The sequence below is a fragment of the Schistocerca piceifrons genome, chromosome 1 (assembly GCF_021461385.2).
Source record: "Schistocerca piceifrons isolate TAMUIC-IGC-003096 chromosome 1, iqSchPice1.1, whole genome shotgun sequence".
Lineage (NCBI taxonomy): Eukaryota > Metazoa > Arthropoda > Insecta > Orthoptera > Acrididae > Schistocerca > Schistocerca piceifrons.
In genome coordinates, this window is record NC_060138.1 from 1016013504 (window position 1) to 1016032637 (window position 19134).

Sequence of the window (19134 nt, forward strand, 5' to 3'; positions counted from 1 at the left end):
AGGCCAGGCATGTGATGAGTGATGCAAGGAACACAGTGACAAGTTCCAGTTGATATGGTGGCCTTCATACTCACCGGATCTGAACCCAATGGAACACATCTGGGATGTGGCTGAATGTGTCGTTCAGAGCTCATTACCCCCCTCCCCCTTCACCCTGGAATTTATGGGAATTAGGTTACTTGTGTGTGTGTGCAGATGTGGTCCAACTCTGGCTATTAGGTAGGTGGTCATAATTTTCCAGCTGATCAGTACATACAGGTGACCCATTTGTGTGGTATATTTTCAGTTTATCACTAGCTTGCTTTGACATAGCAGATACTTACTGATCAGTGTGTGCCACAGGTACTTGACACATTTGGCCTACACTAGTTAAATGGACTGCATTTTGTACTGAGGCAAATAATGAACTGATTTTGAAAAGCATACTGAACTTTACTTTGGTCTACCTATCATTATTCACTGTCTTAATTAAGAACAACATTACACATACACTATCTCCAACTCCAGCATGACCACCATCAAAAGAGCAGAACTGCAGGTGAAGCACAATCCAAAAATATGTTTCCTTCAATATAATATATTTATGAGGACATTGCACAGTCCATAAAACTAGACAAAGCTTTCTTTTACAAAGGTGCGTTTTCATCCATGTCTTCTTGTAACAGCATTCTTACCACCACTGTTCATTTAAAGTGGGTAAATTTTGTTATGCATTCCCCCCAGGGAGTTCTAGTGTGCAATCATCCTTTGTTCAACACCTGATCACAAACAGGGAAATCTTGATTGTAACATTTACTTTACTGTGTATATAATGTAACAGTGTTGAACCGCAAGATCAAATAGTACACATTATATACACATTAACACAAGGAAACAAAGGGGAAATGTTTTCTGAAGCAAGGGAACAAGCTAACAACAAAATAATGAAAGGAATAAGGTCACAGAAGAAGGCCATGCAATGTTTTTAAGTACTTTGTGCAGTCCTAAATGGGTATCTTCTCAAACCCCACCCCCCACTCTACTTAAATACTCATACAAAAAAAGGAAGGAAAAAACCACACTAACTATTAAGGACCTTAGTTATGAATTTTCCTCCAATTCCTGAACTTTGTTACGGAAGCATTTTAATGAACAGCTTGTTTGCACCATTAGCTGGACTGAGGGATAACAAACCAGTGTCATTATCAATTTTAGAGGTAGTAACAAAGTAATGTAGGAAAATGTATTAATGACAGCACAAATGAGAGTTGCAAACACATCCAGACACAAAACATTGCACTGATGGCAAGAATGTTGTATTCTAGTACAAAAATACATATTTGTTGCATAACATATTGCCATTATATATTACAGAATATCACATATATAAAAATATATATGATTTATTGTTGTACACTGTGCAAAGACAAATAGATACTCACTTTAAAATCACATGTTTATCTGTAAGTTTACACAATTACATTTATTGTAGTGTTGTATCAAAAAAATTCTATAATTGTTGTACAAAATGGAGAGAGAGAAATAAATGCTGTTAGAACATGTGTGTCCCTTAAATAATTTTTGGCATTTGTGGAAGTCTTTTCAACTTCTTCTAACTCATCACCATACTTTTATGATGAAGAGAAATACTTTTTATTCATAAGGGATACAATCTGTTACTGGAAAATCTCATTTGATTTTCCTGCTTTGGATGTCTTTCAGTTCTGTTTTTTTATGAATAGCACACAGCAAAAGTTGGTCATAATTTTTGTAGGTAATATGTATCAATAATTGCAACAACATGTGTTACTGTTGGCAAGGGAAAAAGTATCTTTTTCCTATCTTCTGCCAAATATATCACTAAAATTAATGGTGAATCACAGAAAATTAGAATTTTGTTTCTGAACTCCACATATGTAAGTGATTTGGTAATAGAAAAAGACTACACAATAAATCAACTGTAAAATATCTGATGTTTTCTATACAACTGCCTATGTACATGTCAATATTCACATTTTGACACGAAGCTCACTTATTCAAGTCTCTGTGTTGTAAACTTGTGGTATTTACAAACAAAATTTATCATTCCTACAATTGTAGTAGAAGAATGACATCCAAGTTGCTAGTTGAAGACATTTTGTTTTATTTCTGATTATTCACTCATCATGGGCACCCACTCCACTGTCAACAAAATCCTTAATTGTGTTTGTTGCTTTCAGTGGCAGCAACCTAAAATTTAAAAAAATAAGAATTACATGTTTTTCTCTATTTATATAATTTTATAAATAAAAAGTTTATTTAACAGTTAAAATAATTTCTGCACAATACAATGAGCTATATGAAAAACAGTTTAAAAACAAACAACTTATTTCTTATGTTTATGAATTTAAGTGATGGTTAGTAGAACTAGATTCTTGAGTGTAATGAAAACCATGCTAAGTGATATGTTGTGGACACCCAGAGGAGGAAGCTACATGAATATAGGGGAGTACAGTATGTTAGCAGTAGATGTACTGAGGGATACATCTTATCTTCGCAAATCACAATGCTGTTCTCCAAGTCATACTGTATCAACACCTCTGAGAGCAGGAGTTGGGTAAACTATGCTATAGCATTGCTTCTAAGAAGAGAAATCATGTGTCCTGGAGAAGAGTGCACTGTAATGTGTCATCATGGCAAATAAATATTATGTGAATGACTGTCTGACACAGTGGAGTGTTGGGAATGCAGATTAGATGGTTGATTGGATGATTAAAGGGACAAAACTACTAAGACATCAGTCCCTTTTTCCTCAAACAGACAGGTCTACATGACAGTAGATCAGGGAGAGCCTATCATGCAAAACCCAGGGGAAGAAAACCCCAAGGTCTACAAAAGGTCAACAAAGGCAAGAAAAGAGACAAAAAGAAGAAAGAGAGACAGAGGAAGGGAGGAAGGTAAGGTGCCCTATCTAGGCAGCAGCCAGAGGCCCCTGAAAGCAGAGTGCACTGAGGGGACATACACCTCCCAGCCCATACCAATTATCAGAGGCACACCCCTCAGAAATTGCATAGGAAAGACTAACAATACAAAGAGAGACATAGAGAGACAAGAGATGAACAAGTCTAACAGACTATATGAGAAGGTAGAAGAACAGTAAAAGAGCAGGTGGGGCCAAGACCAGGCTGACCACCACACCCAGTCAGTGGCAGCCCAGTCTGGACAAAGGAGGCAACAGAGTGTTCTGCCGACATCTTAGCAGGCTGATAATGTTAAGTGGTCCCGTGTCAAACAGAGTGGTAAAACCCTCCTTCATGAACAAAATGTAAAACTAAGTCAGCCACTGAGGCATCATCATGTCCTAATAGAGAGTAAGGGAGATTAAGAGTCTGCAGCACGGTGGCTACATTGGGACAGTCCAGGAAAATATAGACCACCATCAAAAGAGAACCACAATGACAATGGTTGGGTCTTCATGATGGAGGAGATGACCATGAGTCAGCCAAGTATGGTCAATGTGCAGCTGGCAAATAACTGCAGATTCCTTGCACGAGGCTTGCATGGAGGACCTCCACAAATTCGTAGTATACTGTATCACCTGTAGCTTGTTTGGTAAAACAGACTGAGCCATTATGTGTTCCAGATTCCTAAAACTTGTTGGCATAATACCAGTCTCAAGAGTGAGTTTATTAGTAGCTAGTTTGGCCAGGCTATCTGCGAGTCCATTCCCTGGGATCCTGACATGGCCGGGTGCCCAGGTGAAAGTCACTGAGTATCCTCATTGTTGCAGTGCATACAGGGAATTCTGGGTAGCAATGACCAAGGGGTGGCAAGGGCAACATCAGTCAAGAACTTGCAAACTGTTCAAGGAGTCGCTGCAGCTGAGAAAGGGCCCATCTGTGCAGGAATGGATACACTCAAGGGCATGAGAGATGGCTACTAACTCCATAGTGAAAGCACTACAGCCATCTGGCGAGGAGCACAGTTCAATATGTCCTCTGTGAGTAAAAGCAAAGCCCACCTGACAGGCAACCATCAAGCCATCTGAAAAGACTACTTCTGAACCCCAGGATGCACCAAGGATTAAGAAAAATTGATGACAGAGGGCCTCGAGAGGAACCAAGTCTTTCAGATTTTGGGATAGGTCAAGACAAAGCTGTGTCCAAGGGATGCACCACAGAGGTGAGCAAGTCTAGAGGAGAGGTGGAAGAGGAAACAAAAGGAGATGAGGGACCAGACACGAACTGTGATTGTTGCAGGAAATGGATTGCAGGATGGATTGGAAAGAGAAGAATGTAGTTTGGATGCTTAGGGAAGCTGTGAACTTGGGTAGCACAATTGACATACTGTTGTTGGTGCTGGCTGGAGTGGCCGTGTGGTTCTAGGCACTACAGTCTGGAACCGTGTGACTGCTACGGTCGGAGGTTTGAATCCTGCCTCGGGCATGAATGTGTGTGATGTCCTTAGGTTAGTTCGATTTAAGTAGTTCTAAGTTCTAGGGGACTGATGACCTCAGAAGTTAAGTCCCATGGTGCTCAGAGCCATTTGAACCATTTTTTGTTGGCCCCTAACCTGTAATGGAGGGACCCCAGCCTCCACAAGTAAGCTGTTCACAGGGCTAGTTTGAAAGGCTCCTGTTGCAAGTCAAACCTGCAGTGGTGTATTGGATACAGTATCCACAAGGCTGAGAGTGATGTTGAAATGCTTACCGGACTCTCATAATCAAGGCAGGATTGTATCAAGGCTTTGTAAAGCTGCAGAAGAGTAAAAATTGCACCCCTGCTGGTGTTGGGGGCGGGGGGGTTGGGGGTGGGGGGAGAGGAGGGAGAGGGGGAAATTAAACAGAAATAAAGTAACAATGGCAAAGAAAACAAGACAAAGAAATCACCCACAGGATCCAAGCATGTTGTAACTTTTGTCAAACAGTTGAGGACCTAATATGAAACAAGAAAGTACCACAAAAATGTAAGAGCATCATCTACGAAACTTATTACATTCCAGTTTTGAGATATGATAGTGAAACATGAACATGAGAAGTAAAGATATCAGCAAAATTCAGGCAGCTGAAAAGAGGTTTATCCATAGCACAGTCAGAAAGACATGGAGGGACAGACCCTTGTAATGTGGGAACCTGAAACAGGCTCAAATTTTAAGACTACCAGACAAAATAACATTGAGCAGGTGAGATGATATGGATATACACTATGCATGGATGCTGAAAGACTACCAAGAGTAATGTGTGATCTGACACTCAGAGATGAAGGATCAAGACTTAGGTACAAGAATAAGGTGAAATCTAACACCATGCAAGGAGGATATACCTGAGATAGCATTGAAGAGGGAGTGAAATTTAATGCTTGAACTGCTCTGGATGTGTTGATGTGTGCGCCTTTGTACCTGTCCCTGTGAGCTCTGAACATTCAGAGCACACAAGGACAGGTACAAAGGTGTGTGCACATTAACACATCCAGAGCATTTAAACTGTTAGTGACCATGACTGGTGGAGAAGCCTCATTTGTCAACCCACTGAGTTAGTTGGAATGATGATGGTGATGATGATGATGAAAGTACCAAAGAAAACTGATGAAAAGAAGAAAAGGATGACAGTAATCAAGAAGAGCAAGAAAAACTTCAGTGCACTGATCTCTACCATGACTCCTAAGGTCTAACTATATTTTTTTTACTTGTACTTTTAATGAATATAGTATTGCACAGTCAGTTACTAACATCCTTATTAACCCCTTTCACCTTTTCATTTTTAATCTCTTTTTCTTCCATCTACTGATATTTCTGATAGTCATGTCCCCCCCCCTGCCCCCTCCCCAAGCCTTCTTTTACTCCAAGTTCATTTTCCAAGACTTTACTTCTATCAAAGCCACATGCTCCAGCATGTATCAGTATTACAGATCATCATTTAGTATTTTTTACTCTACGAGTAGAAGAACGCGAAAGAATGAATAAAGATTTTCGAAAGTACTACACATTTTGTGCTGAAACAAACTATTATTATGGTTTGCATGTGGTGACCAAGACAGTAAGAGATAAATGAAAGAAGTGTGCTGAATATGATAATAAAGAAATGAACAGGATAAATTTCACTATATACAGAAGGCAGTCATCTCCAAAAAGTTGGAGAAGTGAATGCAGATACTAAAGATACAATAAATACTTTTTAACTGCAGTAAATAAATTGATTGCACATAATAAAACAGACTAAATTAATGAAATTCAAGGTAAAAATCAGAAAATGCTGAAGAAACACTACCAGAAGTTTTAAAAACAATAAAATAGAAGAGAGTAAAGTACATCCATTTTCGAACAAGGAAGTAGGCATGAATTAGGAAGGTACAGGGAATATCAGTCAGTCTCATATCTGATAAGAACTCTGAAATAATTATAGAAGAAATTCTGAATTTTAAGACATTGAAAGTACTAATTTATGGATGGAAGGTCAACAAAATGGATTTCAAGAAGTTTTATTGATCATCTTTAGTGTTTCAAATCAAGCAATGTGTAATATATTTGTGAACTTCACAATAAATACTTGTTATATTACAGAAATAAGCAGTAGAAATGTTTTTGGGACTGATGTCAATAAAGGGGAGAGTTGAAAGGACAACACACATTATATACAAGGAAAAAAATTCCTGATGGACAAAACTGCAATGCTTGTTGACAAAAGGTTACAAAGACAATGTAGAATCGAATTTTATTGATCACAACAGTGTACACAGTAGGTGTTAATATATGTGGAACTATTATGCTAGTGAGAGACATTAGCAATAATTAACTCACTAATAAGATACAAGAACAAGCCAGGAGAGGTAAGGGGAACTATTTAACGAGACAACTGACACGTATCTAAGATGGTTGCCCCTGGTGAAAAACAGGCTTAAGATGTTCAGCAGAGACATTGTCAAAGGCTAAGCCTCTTTAACATAAAAATGCACACATAGTATAAAAGGGTACCAGTAGCTTAACTGATTAAAGACAAACTAGTGTGTAAATTTTTGTCCATCACATAGGTCCATCAAGAATAGACGGCAGATTTGGAAATGTGCCTTATAAACTGAGAGATAACCACTAAGTTCCTCTGAGGGTAGAAAGATGACAGACTGTGGTGGAACATATAAAATAAGGCAGTTAGTAAACAGACTGGGCAGTTTGTGCTGTGCTTTTAATGTCATGACTTAAGTATGACATTCAAACATTAAAATGTGCATAATTTGCAGTTGTATTTCTAACACTTACATATTGCATTTTGGTTTTGGGTGTGTCACATAGAGGGATATTTACTATGCAGAAGTGAGCAGTTAAGATAATGAGACAAGTGTCTTTCTCCTTCACCAGTAAACATCCACTTCTGGGAGCTCAGTCTCCAGTCAGTGCCTTGTATTTATATTCACAAAAAGCTGTGTTTTATTCATGAAGATTTACAATTTTTACCAAAAATAACTTCTACTATCATCACTCTGTCATTCCAGTGACATATCTATAATTAGTCAATGGCTATGTAAAGGGCACCACAGCACAAGGTACATCAAACTTGTTCTATAATACAACAAGCTATCTATATGTTTTAAGTTGAATAGAGAACAAATCAGAGCTAAAGTAAAAAATGTTATTTCAGAAGAAATGTTTCTATACAAAACAAGAATTTATCAATGACTGTCTAAAATAACCAAGTTAAATATTTGTTTAGTATACCATACCTTTATAGCTAATTTAGTTCATTGTGCCAATATAATTGTTGTTTTTCTGATTATGAGTTAATTGAGAATCTGTGTGACCCATTCAGTATTCTTAGTTAGAAATTGTCACATAGAATGGGTAAATAACAAATAAATAAATGCCCTTCTATATTATAAAAAGTTTTAACACAACTCTCATAAAGAAAATGATCATACCTGAGGAAGTGATTTAAGTCCAACAGCCCATTTGGAATGGAATATTCATTGTAGTTTCTCCTCATTGCCTTAATAATTTCTGATGCTGCTTTTGGAATTTGTACTATAGCTAGAAGACTGGGGAACCTGAAATATAATATTAATAAAAACATAAAATAAAATTCAACTTTGTACATAAACCATCTGATAGTTACTTTTATACTGTGGAAAAACTACACTCTCTGGCTAAAACATCACTGGATACAAAATTGTCTCCAAAGTTTTTTAGTTACATAGTGTCATATTGTTATATTTATCACATACCTGGTACGTGGTTTCTGGCACAGGCCAGTATCAACAATAAATGGAAAGATGGTAGTGAAATGTATTTGAGAGTTCTTCAAGTTCTCACGCAGTTCTTCTGATAAAGCCTCCATCATCCCTCGAACTGCATATTTGCTAGCACAGTATGGTACCAAATTTGTGATACCCATTACACCAGCCATAGAAGAGAGACCCACAACATGTCCATGATTGTTTGATATCATACGTGGCAAGAATGCTTCCAAGATCTGTGAAACAAAATTAACCAATACCAAATATTACTTTTAGAAGTAGCCCATAATAAGGGGAAATCATTTCATGAGACTGACGGAGCACACTTCATGTGGTAATAGGGAGAACTGAATAATGACAATCATTCTATTTTATTTCAAGACTGACTACTTGGAAAAAAAGTGAAAGAAGTCACTTAAAGGTATTTCTTATTTTATTCTTTAAAAATAATAAAACATTCAAGTCTAAATACCTGAATTCACTATGCTTAACATCTACAAAATGTTCAAGTCCTAATTGCATTTACATTGATCTAGATATCCCAAGTGCAAGCAATGACCTTTCTATAATCTTGTTTCCTCCTTTTCAAGTATCTATACAGAGCAGTCATGAAGTCTAGACCTGTTTCTAAGAAATAATGAATGCAAATATAAAATACACATTTATGTTTATTGCCAATATGTGTACACATTTTCATTATACTGCAATGTGGCCTCCATCCATTTTGAAACAGTGCTTCCGTTGTTGTAGAGCTGATCTGACTTCATTCTGAAGCATACCTTGTCAAAGAGCCAACACTGCATCTCTGATTCAAGCTCTTTGATCCTGGAGATTCTTTATTTTTGTTTTGTACACTCTTGACTTTATATACACCTAAGTGAAGAAATTCAACATATAGCCACAGTCTTGCTGAACATCTGCCAATCCATCTGTTGGCAAATCTTCAATTTAGGTACTCCCTTGCCATAATAGTAAAATGAGGGGAGTATTCATCTGCTGAAACACAGCAGTGTCAGCAATGCCTTCTTGCTGAAACTATGGTTTCAGAATTGTTCCAGCATATCAAGGCAAATGTTTCCTGTTAACAATTTCTATCACATTTTATCATGCATCTTGGCAAGCTTCATCATCTCCATAGTCTAATTTGTTAAGCACTTTAATGTGATATAGATTTTTTTGGTATAAAGTGCAAAACTTTCACAATCATTGATTTTGGAACATCCAATTTGTTGATTAACAAAAAGTTGATGGATTCGGACTTCTATCCATTGCTTCTCCAATTTTCTGAATGGTCTCTTGTGGTTCAAGAGGTATCTTACAATGTTCTCCATCGGCAATGTTTCCATTTATTTGGAACTTACTGACAAATAACTGTATGTTTGCTCTAAATGGTGCTGCCTTGTGAAATTTCTGAGCGGACTCTTGTTGCACAGCCAGGTGAGATAAACTGTGCAATCATGTCATTAACAACAGCCACATGCACCCTTCTAGCATAAATATTCTTCTTGATTATCCTGGTAGTGGTCATGGTGGTGGTGGTGATGGTGGTGGTAGGCTCATGTTTTCATATAAATATATTATAATTATATATTACGTAAATGCATCCATTATTTCTCATAAATGGATTGAGACTTTATGACAGCCCCATTTTGGAATGATCTCTTAATATTCAAAAAGAAAAACCAAAAGTTAAAAATAAATTATACAGGGTTTGTATAAAAAGTAATGAGACTGAGCTTGTGAATCAAAATTTATTGTAGATATCGCTTCAACCACTTAGTACTCTTCAATGTATGACCCTAGAGAGTTAATAACCCACTGCATTCAAGATTCCCACACTTCAAACACTGCCACGAACACTGAGTCTGGAGTGGCCTTCAAAGCCCTTGTCATGGTGGCTTTGACCTTCTCCAGGGTCCCATGACAGTGTCCTTTGAGGCAAGTTTTTAGTTTGGGGAACAAAAAGAGTCTGGCGGGGCCACAACAGGCCTGTAGGGGGGCTGGGGAATCTCTTTCTTGGCCAGGTAGCTGGCCACCAAGAAGCAGGTGTGACTCAGCACATTGTCATGATGCAACTTCCAATAATCAGCGATGGCTAGCCTCATGCGATGGGCCCTGGCATTCAGTCTCTTGAGCACTTTGCAATAAAAAGCACTGTTGACAGTTTAGCCTGGGGGCACAAACTCATGATGTCAAAAAACACAATCAGCATGGCTTTCACCTTCAATTTGCTCATGCAAGTCCGTTTTGTACATCAGGATGCTGCAGTACACCATTCGGCACTCATGCGCTTTGCCTCTGAGTTGTACTGAAACTCCAAGGTTTTGTCTCCGGTAATAACATTATCTAAAAATTCTGGATCAGCTTCAAGGCTCTGAATTTGTCTTGGCAGGTGTCTGCTTTTGAACGTCTGACAAAATCTTTGGGACCTTCTTGGCACAGATCTTCCTCATCAACAATTATTTTGGTGATGATGTTGTGCACTGTCACTTTATCAAGTCAGATCGTCTGCTATCATCCTGACACTCATCCGATGGTTGGTGTTCAATAAAAGGTGCACATGGTCAATGTTTTTGTCAGTTTTGCTGGTTGACTGGCGTCCGGAGCAGGCCTCGTGCTCAATCAATGCTGCCATCTTTAAAGCTCTTCACCCACCTGAAAATCTGGGCTTTTGACAGACAATCCTCACCGTAGGCTTGCTGACACATATCCAACATTTCCATACCAAATTTTCCTAGTTTCACACAAAACTTGATGGTGTAATGTTGCTCGATTGTTTGCTGCAGGTTGCGCCATGATTGACGACTTTGCAATGTGTCCACTAAATGCATAATGCTGCCGTGACAAGAGCCCACAATAGACTGGCACACCACATGTTTTTGGCCAGACACCCAGCACCACCAATCTCCCCCCTCCGCAGGTGAGTGCGCTCTGTGGAGTACAGTTGCATGAGCAAAAAATCAGTCACATTACTTTTTATGCAAACCCTATATTTATACACAGATAGTACACTGAATTTGAAGAAAGACTAATACCCCTCCATGTGGTTTCATTAATTCTATATTCATCTCAGTTTAAAAATATGTAGGACATAACTGGAAGGAAAAAATCTACAGTAACCGTAAGAATGTAGAACTATAACATACATCCTAGACACTATTTCTGTTGATGAAAAGTAGACTTGAAACTAGAAGTATCTTAATCTGTTTGGAGTTGCTGTCAGTCAGGCTCTCTGTTTTGCTGGTACATGTAGTTGTAACCATCTCAATTTACATTTTGGGATTTAAATTTTCCATTTCATAATATTTTAAGATAATTTTTCTTATTAGCTTCTTCATTTGTCTGCTTTAACTGCACACATCTATATTCTTATTACTCTTTAGGTAATCATATACAGTTAACTAATCAATGAGCCACAAAATAAACAGAGATATGACCTTATCTAAGATAAGCAGTTCATCATAAATGAATAAAAGCAATGACAATAGTAAAGAAAACAAAATCAGTGCTCCCCCTTTTAGTATAAGGTATCACAATGCTCAATCATTAACAAACAGGTTACAAAATCTAGAAGTACTACTGGGATCTGACTTTAATGTTGATGTCATCTGCATAATTCAACATTGCCTAGGAAAGCAGCAAATGTATACTTTAAACATTCCTTGTTTCCTCCTAGGCAATTCATTGTGCAGTCTTCTCACAAACATGGAGCAACAATCATATTTGTAAAGCAGAATTTAAAGTATAGAGCAATGGAAGCAAATCCTGATTGTATAAAAGAAAAGGATCCTGAAATAGCAACCATTGCACTTTCTGATAAGAGCGTAGTTATTGTCACTATGTACAGATGCCATGATGGAAACTTTGAAGACTTTCTATGTAACCTAGAAATGTTCTTAAATACTCTAAACCAACCAAAAATAAGATCATGTGGTGACTTCAAAATTGATTTTTTTGAAACAGTCAAATCATAGAGACAAACTACTGAACATGACAAAAAGTTTCATTCTAAACTCCATTGTATATACACCAACATGAATCTTTTTAAACAATGAGGTTGCCCTAGACCAAATGTTCATTCAAGAAACCTGCTACCCATACAGCACTGAAGTAATAAACACAGGCTACAGCAATCATGAAAATTTTCACCGAAAAGGCCACCAGTCAAAAATAAGTAAGTTTATGGACTTCATTGATAGTAACGTTATACACTTGTGCTGCTTACTAAGCCAAGAAACATGGGATGAAGTGAACAATGAGACAGATACAAATAAAATGTTCAGTAGTAACTTTCACGATACATATAAGCATTATTTTGACATAGCCTTTCCAGCTGGCATACAAACCTCCAGTGCAACAAAAATATTCTTAGAGTCATATGAAAAATACAATCCTGTATCATTACAAATAAGAAATTATACAAAATTATACAAGAAGATCTACCATGACCTCATTAAAAAAAGAGAAATGATTAATATATCTCATACAAAAGGTAAGGGCCACATGGAACATTATCAGATCTGAAACAAGTGTAAAGACAGTTGCAAACAGAATTAACCTGCAGTTGGAAAGTGGACAAGTATCTGGTGCCAACACAGCAACTAATATCTTTAATGATTATTTTAGCAATATAGCAAATGACCTTATACAAAAAACTACCAAACTAGAAACACACCTCTCAAAGGATCAATATTTCTCAAACAGACCACACAAGAGTAGGTCATACTGGCAGTAAGCTCACCAACAAAACTTTCATGTGGTGTTGGTGATATTCCAGACAGCATTATAAAACTAACAGGGAAGTATATTGTTGATCCTCTGAAATTCACTCTCAAAGATCTTTGAGAAGCTCTTTTACAATGGGCTACAGGAATTTAAAAACAAATATTCTGTGGTGTCACCGCCAGACACCACACTTGCTAGGTGGTAGCCTTTAAATCGGCCGCGGTCCGTTAGTATACGTCGGACCCGCATGTCCCCACTATCAGTGATTGCAGACCAAGCGCTGCCACACGGCAGGTCTAGAGACACTTCCTAGCACTCGACCCAGTTGTACAGCCAACTTTCTAGCGGCTACGTCCTTTTTTGCTAGTCTAATTTCCTTGACCTGTTCCAGACCTCACGCCAGCCTGCGTGAGCTAAAACGCGTGCCTTTTGGCTTCCTCTCATAGTGGGTTGGCTCTCTTGCCAATCCACAACATATTCATTACTATCAAACCATCAGCATGGCGTCTGGAAATCTAGATCCACAGACACAGCTGTCTATGAGTATGTAAATGCAATCCTGAAAGCCATAGACCAACAGGTAATGGCTAATGGTATATTTCTGGACTTGTCTGAAGTGTCTGACATTATAGATCACGCTACTCTACTACACAAAATAGAAAGTGTGGGTATTAAAGGTTTTCCAAATGAATTGATCAAATCGTATCTCACATACCTGCAACAAAACATTATTCTTAAACATGACATACAACTGGACACATCATAAGAACAGAAACTCATCAGGGAAAACTTTCAAGAAATATGGTGTGCGACAAGGGTTTGCATTAGCTCGAATCCTATTCCTTCATTCCTTCATGCCAAAGAAAAATTTTGTTTGTGGGTGACACAAGCATTTTGATGACAGGATCATATAAAAAAAGACCTTCAGTCATCAGCAGATAGGACACTGATGCAACTGTCAGACAGGTTTGAAAAAAAAAAAAACTTATTATAAACACTGAAAAAACTGTAGCCATTAACTTTCAAATATGCTATAAAAAGCACCAGAATCACCTCCACCTGAAAACAAACAACAAAAGCTTAAAACAGACTGGTGACGTGAAATTTTTGGGAACACATATGTAGGATGATCTCAAATAGAAAACACACACATTCAGGCTCCAACAAGTAAGATGTCATCTATTGGCTATATGCTGTGGATACTGAACTCAAGCTGTAATAGAGAAACAGTACTGCAGGCATATCACACACGTTTCCAATCTGTAGTCAGGTATGAAAGCATATTCTGGGGAAATTCACCATGTAGCCAAACTATATTCAAAACACAAAAATGAGCTGTTAAAATCATTTGCAACAAAAAGAGAAAAGATTCATATTGTTCTCTTTCCCAACATTAAAGGTCCTCAACCTTCTGTGCTTGTATATAAATTAAGCCATAGTATTTGTAAGGGATATTTTAACAACTTTCAATGCTTGTAAACAAAACAGCTCTGTACATAATAAAGAAATTAGAAATTGCACTAATAATCATTTCTCTCACGTATCTAACTCCAAAGTAAAATTACCAGTCATTGCAAATACTAACTCTATGTGAGAAACATAAAATGGTGAACATGTATAGCAAATTGTATAAATGTGATCATATGCATCTACTGTCTAGCCGTTTTACATATAGGAATCATTTGTATCATATCTATTGCATGTGTATTAAATGTTACTAAGACTGAATGTGTATCATGATTAATTTCTGTATTGTTTTTATGTCTAAATGTGTCCACATATGTGTACAGTATAACTGCATTGTCTGTAGGAAACATTCTGTGTTGTCATTATAAGAAAAATTTGTAATATTTATCTGTGCATTATATTTTGACTTTTACTATATCTACACAAGATGTCACAGGACCAAATAAAAATAAATATATTGGACACTAACTTATGATGAGGAGAATCAATGTAAGTACATGTGTGTGACCCCCCCCCCTTTTTTTTTTTTTTGGGGTGGGAGGCTGGAAGGGAAATGCCTTGTATCCTTTTATCATTCCCAGTGAGGAAGCAAATGCATTCCAATGAAATAAGTAAAACTCCAATAACATTGATCATTTAATATAATTTATTAATGAAATAGAACCAAATTTATCATTAATTTCCACAATTTTGGGTTATTAACAAATTTAATTCCAATATTTTCATTAGATATGTGCCTGCCACTTTTGTGAAAATTCTTTGTACTCTTTTTCAGAGAGCTCACAACTGAAATTTTATATTGGTCCCACCTGAGCAAACATTTCAGTATTTTTTTTTTTATTAAGAAGCATTCAGTCATTTATAAGTACCTGAATTTGCACAACAGCTGTTTAGAGATGCTTCAGTACTTTACAGCAGTTTTGCACTGATTGTCAAGAAAGTACAATGGTTAAGATTTTAACCAATGGGTGTTACTTTACAAACTTGAACAGTAGTTTACAATTTCATGCTGATGTCAGACAATGAATACCTACCATTGTGCTAAACACTATTTTTATTATTAATGTAATGTCATACATACGGGATGCAATAGTTTAGTATTACTTTGTGGGAGACTGCACAAATAATTATATTATTCATTATATGGACATTACTTTCTCTGATTAGAGTATTTTTTACGTTTTATCATTGTTTAGCATCATCAAAATAATATAAAACACTCTATTTTTTCTGAAGCAGAGGGAGAAGGTAGTATGCCTCACTACCTCCACATCTTCACCTATACTCTACAAAACATTGAACTACTGAATTGCTCGGCAGAGAATACATTCAAATGTACCAGTTTCAGAGCGAAGGACATACGATTTCTTAAACATCTCTGTGTGTGCTGCAATTTGTCTGATCTTGTCTTTGTTGTCCCTCTGTGGGGGATATGTAGATAGCTGTAGTATATTTCTAGGTCCATCACATGAAACTGCTGCTAGAACCAGAAGTAGGCTTTCATGGGCTAATTTTCAAAGCTTCTGCCAGTTATGTTATTTCTGTTAGTCCTATTTGGTACAGACTCACATACATGAGCAATATTCCATGACAAGTCAGATGAATGTTTTATGTATGCAATATCTTTTGTAGACTGACTGCATTTCTTTGTATTCTACCAAAGAAGTAGACCCTGCCACCTGCTTCAGATACAGTTGAGCCCATGTGGTCATTTAACTTCAAGTCCCTACTAAGCACTACACCCAGGTATGTGCATGATTTGACTGATTTCAGTTGTGGGTCAATGCTATTGTAGTCATAAGTTACTTAAGTTTTTTTCATTTTTCAAAATTCACCATTTTACATTTCTGAACATTAAGAGTGAGTTGTCAATTTTGCACCATTTTGAAATCTAATCAAGAAGTGACTGAATATTTGTCCAGATTTATTCAAATAGTATTTCATTTATAGATTCCTGCATCACTTGCAAAAATTCTGAAGTGACTTCCTATTGTCTCCAAGATCATTTATTTACAACATCAGCAGAAAGATTCCCACCACACTTCCATAGGGAGCACCTGAAGTTACTACTATGTCTGTCAATGACTGTCCATCTGAGATGAGATTCTGTGTCTAACCATTAAGAAAGCCACAGTCCAGTTGCATATCTCATTTGGTATCCCACATGACAATACTTTGATAACAAGCTTATTTGTGGTACTGAGTCAAATGTTTTTCAGAAGTCTACCTGATTGCCTTAATCCATGTCTTTTATGATGCCCTGATAGAAGCCCAAGTTGAGTTTCCTATTATCAGTATTTTCAGAATCCATGCCAGTGGGCTTGGAGGAGATCATTCTGTTAGAATATCTCATTACATTTGAGCTCAGAATATGTTCTAAAGATTCTACAACCAATTGATGTCAAGGATATTTGATAGTAGTTTTGTCAGTCACTTCTGCTGTCCTTCTTGTAGACCTATCTCAAATAATTATAAAGTGAATAAGCTCATTAAGAGATCATGTATGTTAAGTTTATTGAACTAGTAAAGCACATCATTAAACAATTAGTTCTAAAGTCTCTATTGAATCATAAAGATTTTTCTGGTAAATGAATATTCTACACAACAACAGACATTGGGGAAAAACCAGAACAGTCTAATGTCTATAACAAGGTAAAATAATTAACCAATGTTAGCAAAATTATGAATAATTCAATTTACATACCCAGAAATGTGCAAACACATTTACATCAAAGATGCGACGTATCACTTCAGGTGTGTATGTCGAGAAAGGTCGGCAAGGCATGATGCCAGCATTGTTGATGATGATGCTGACATCACCGACCTCTGCTTGGACTTTCTTTGCTAGGTTAAGTACTTCTTCACGGTTTGACACATCACATCTGAAAAAATTTACAGAAGTGACCACTGGAATCAGAAGCAATAAATAAAATTATAAACAGCTGACCATTGCAATGGATAAAGAATTCTTTACCTAGGTTTCAACAAATTTAAATTTGTCTTCTTCAGAAGGTGGCAATTTTACATTAGTATGGACTGATGTATCATCGCCGTTTTTACAAATGTCTGCATAGATCCATTTGTCAAAATGGTCGGCTGTTTATAATTTTATTACGTGGAACTGTTACTGTTGTGCAGCTATGTTTAAAATACAGAAGCAATAAACTTATAAACCAGTTTTCCTTACTGTCAATGAGACTGCTTATGGGAAAGAGGACAGTAAAAGAAAGGCAGAAGAAAGTGATGAGGCCAATAAAGACAGAGGCACAGAAAACTATTTTGTAACCAAGCCATTTGCTGGATAGCTGCCCCCCTTCCCCCTCCCTCCAACAATATTGCCAGTCTTTACTTTACTCCATAGCTGCTACCACCCCTATGGCCTAGTTGGGGGGGGGGGGGATCTAGTACCTTGCCACACCAGTGATATGGAGACTGTCTCAGAGTCGCAGGTATATTATTCATGTGACACACTCAATTCCACTTTCAGCTGCCACAACACTGGTAGCTGCAGCTAACACGTCACATGGAGGTAGCCATTGGCCTTCTAACAAAATAATATCCAGCCTTATGGATGGATCAGTAGTTAACTGTCATCATATAAATGTTCTCTATGCCAGTTCTAGCACACAGCTTTACCTCACTTTCCTGAACCTACAGTTTGATCCGGAACTCTATAAGTGTTCTTGCATGAGACGATTCTGACATTGTACATCGAATGTTATGTTCAGTCGTATGGTTCTCTGTCTACTAGGTTTTCAGCCATTGACATCACATCAGTCTTGATGTCTATACACAACATGGTTAGTGGCAGAAACTTATCTAGTTTTCGTTAGGATATGACACAAAAATTTCGAGTACCTTTGTGAAAATTACACGATATGCCTCCTTGCGAAGGTCACATAGATATGTTTTACAGGCATTCAGTCATTTTAGCAGGAACTCAAAACTACTCATGAGTTGCTTTTATTTTGTAGTTTGTCAAGAGAGTGAACTCCCACAGAAACAGACTTGGGCTGTGATATCAATTTGGAAGTTTCTGGATTACTTCGTGTCAACTGGTCTGTATGTGAGAAGCACACCATAGTGTAGCTAAGTTCTTTTGGTGGTTCTTCCTGCACTTTTCTGTTAAATTCTTTCAAAAAGCTTGGAAAAATATTCTTGAAGTAGGGTGAACCAATGTGGAGTTACTGTCCAACTTTCTTCATGTGTGAATTTGATGATATCCACAGCCAACAGAGAAAAAACATTCTTCTTTCATGTGAACTAGTCTGTGCCACTTTTGCTGCTACTGAGTACCATGAGGAGTGTGACAACCTAGGTCCTTTTACATATTGCTTTAGTTGCACAGCATTGACAATTTCCATGCTTTTGTGTGTACCTTCTCCTAAGTGCAGCAATGCACCGAAAACTATTTTTTTTTTTTTTTGGGTGGCCTTCAAAATAGGTAATGCAAATAGTAGCATATGCCTACATTATTTACCTCTGGAAATTTTTGCTGTAGTTACTGAATCTTTTGATACACTCTAATAAAAAATTTAATTTTCCAGTTTATCTGTGCTGTTCATCATTTTACTAAGAATTTTGTCTATGATGTTGGGGTCAATTAATTATTTATAGCTTTGTTTTTATTGTATTGCATTCCTGGCCAAAGTCTTCTTCCGACAGACAAATTGGAAAAGAAATGGTGCAGATTACCTTTTCTAGGGAAAAGATCAAACAAGATACATAACATTTTCAAGGCAAAGGGTTTCTCTGTGCTTTG

The 19134-nt window shown here is 37.1% G+C and overlaps 1 protein-coding gene across 4 annotated transcripts in view; it reads right to left on the bottom strand.

Moving 5' to 3' along the window:
• Window positions 1-557: 557 nt before the first annotated feature.
• The window catches only part of LOC124805311 (epidermal retinol dehydrogenase 2-like), a 373514-nt gene continuing 354937 nt past the window's right edge, over window positions 558-19134 (bottom strand). For all 4 annotated transcript variants that reach the window (XM_047265864.1, XM_047265947.1, XM_047266089.1 and 1 more), the window contains 4 exons: window positions 17077-17254; window positions 8169-8416; window positions 7866-7991; window positions 558-2208 (listed from right to left, as the gene is read on the bottom strand). In XM_047265864.1, the coding sequence (XP_047121820.1) occupies window positions 2136-2208; window positions 7866-7991; window positions 8169-8416; window positions 17077-17254 (625 nt within the window). In that variant the 3' untranslated portion in view covers window positions 558-2135. The remainder of the gene's footprint in view (window positions 2209-7865; window positions 7992-8168; window positions 8417-17076; window positions 17255-19134) is intronic.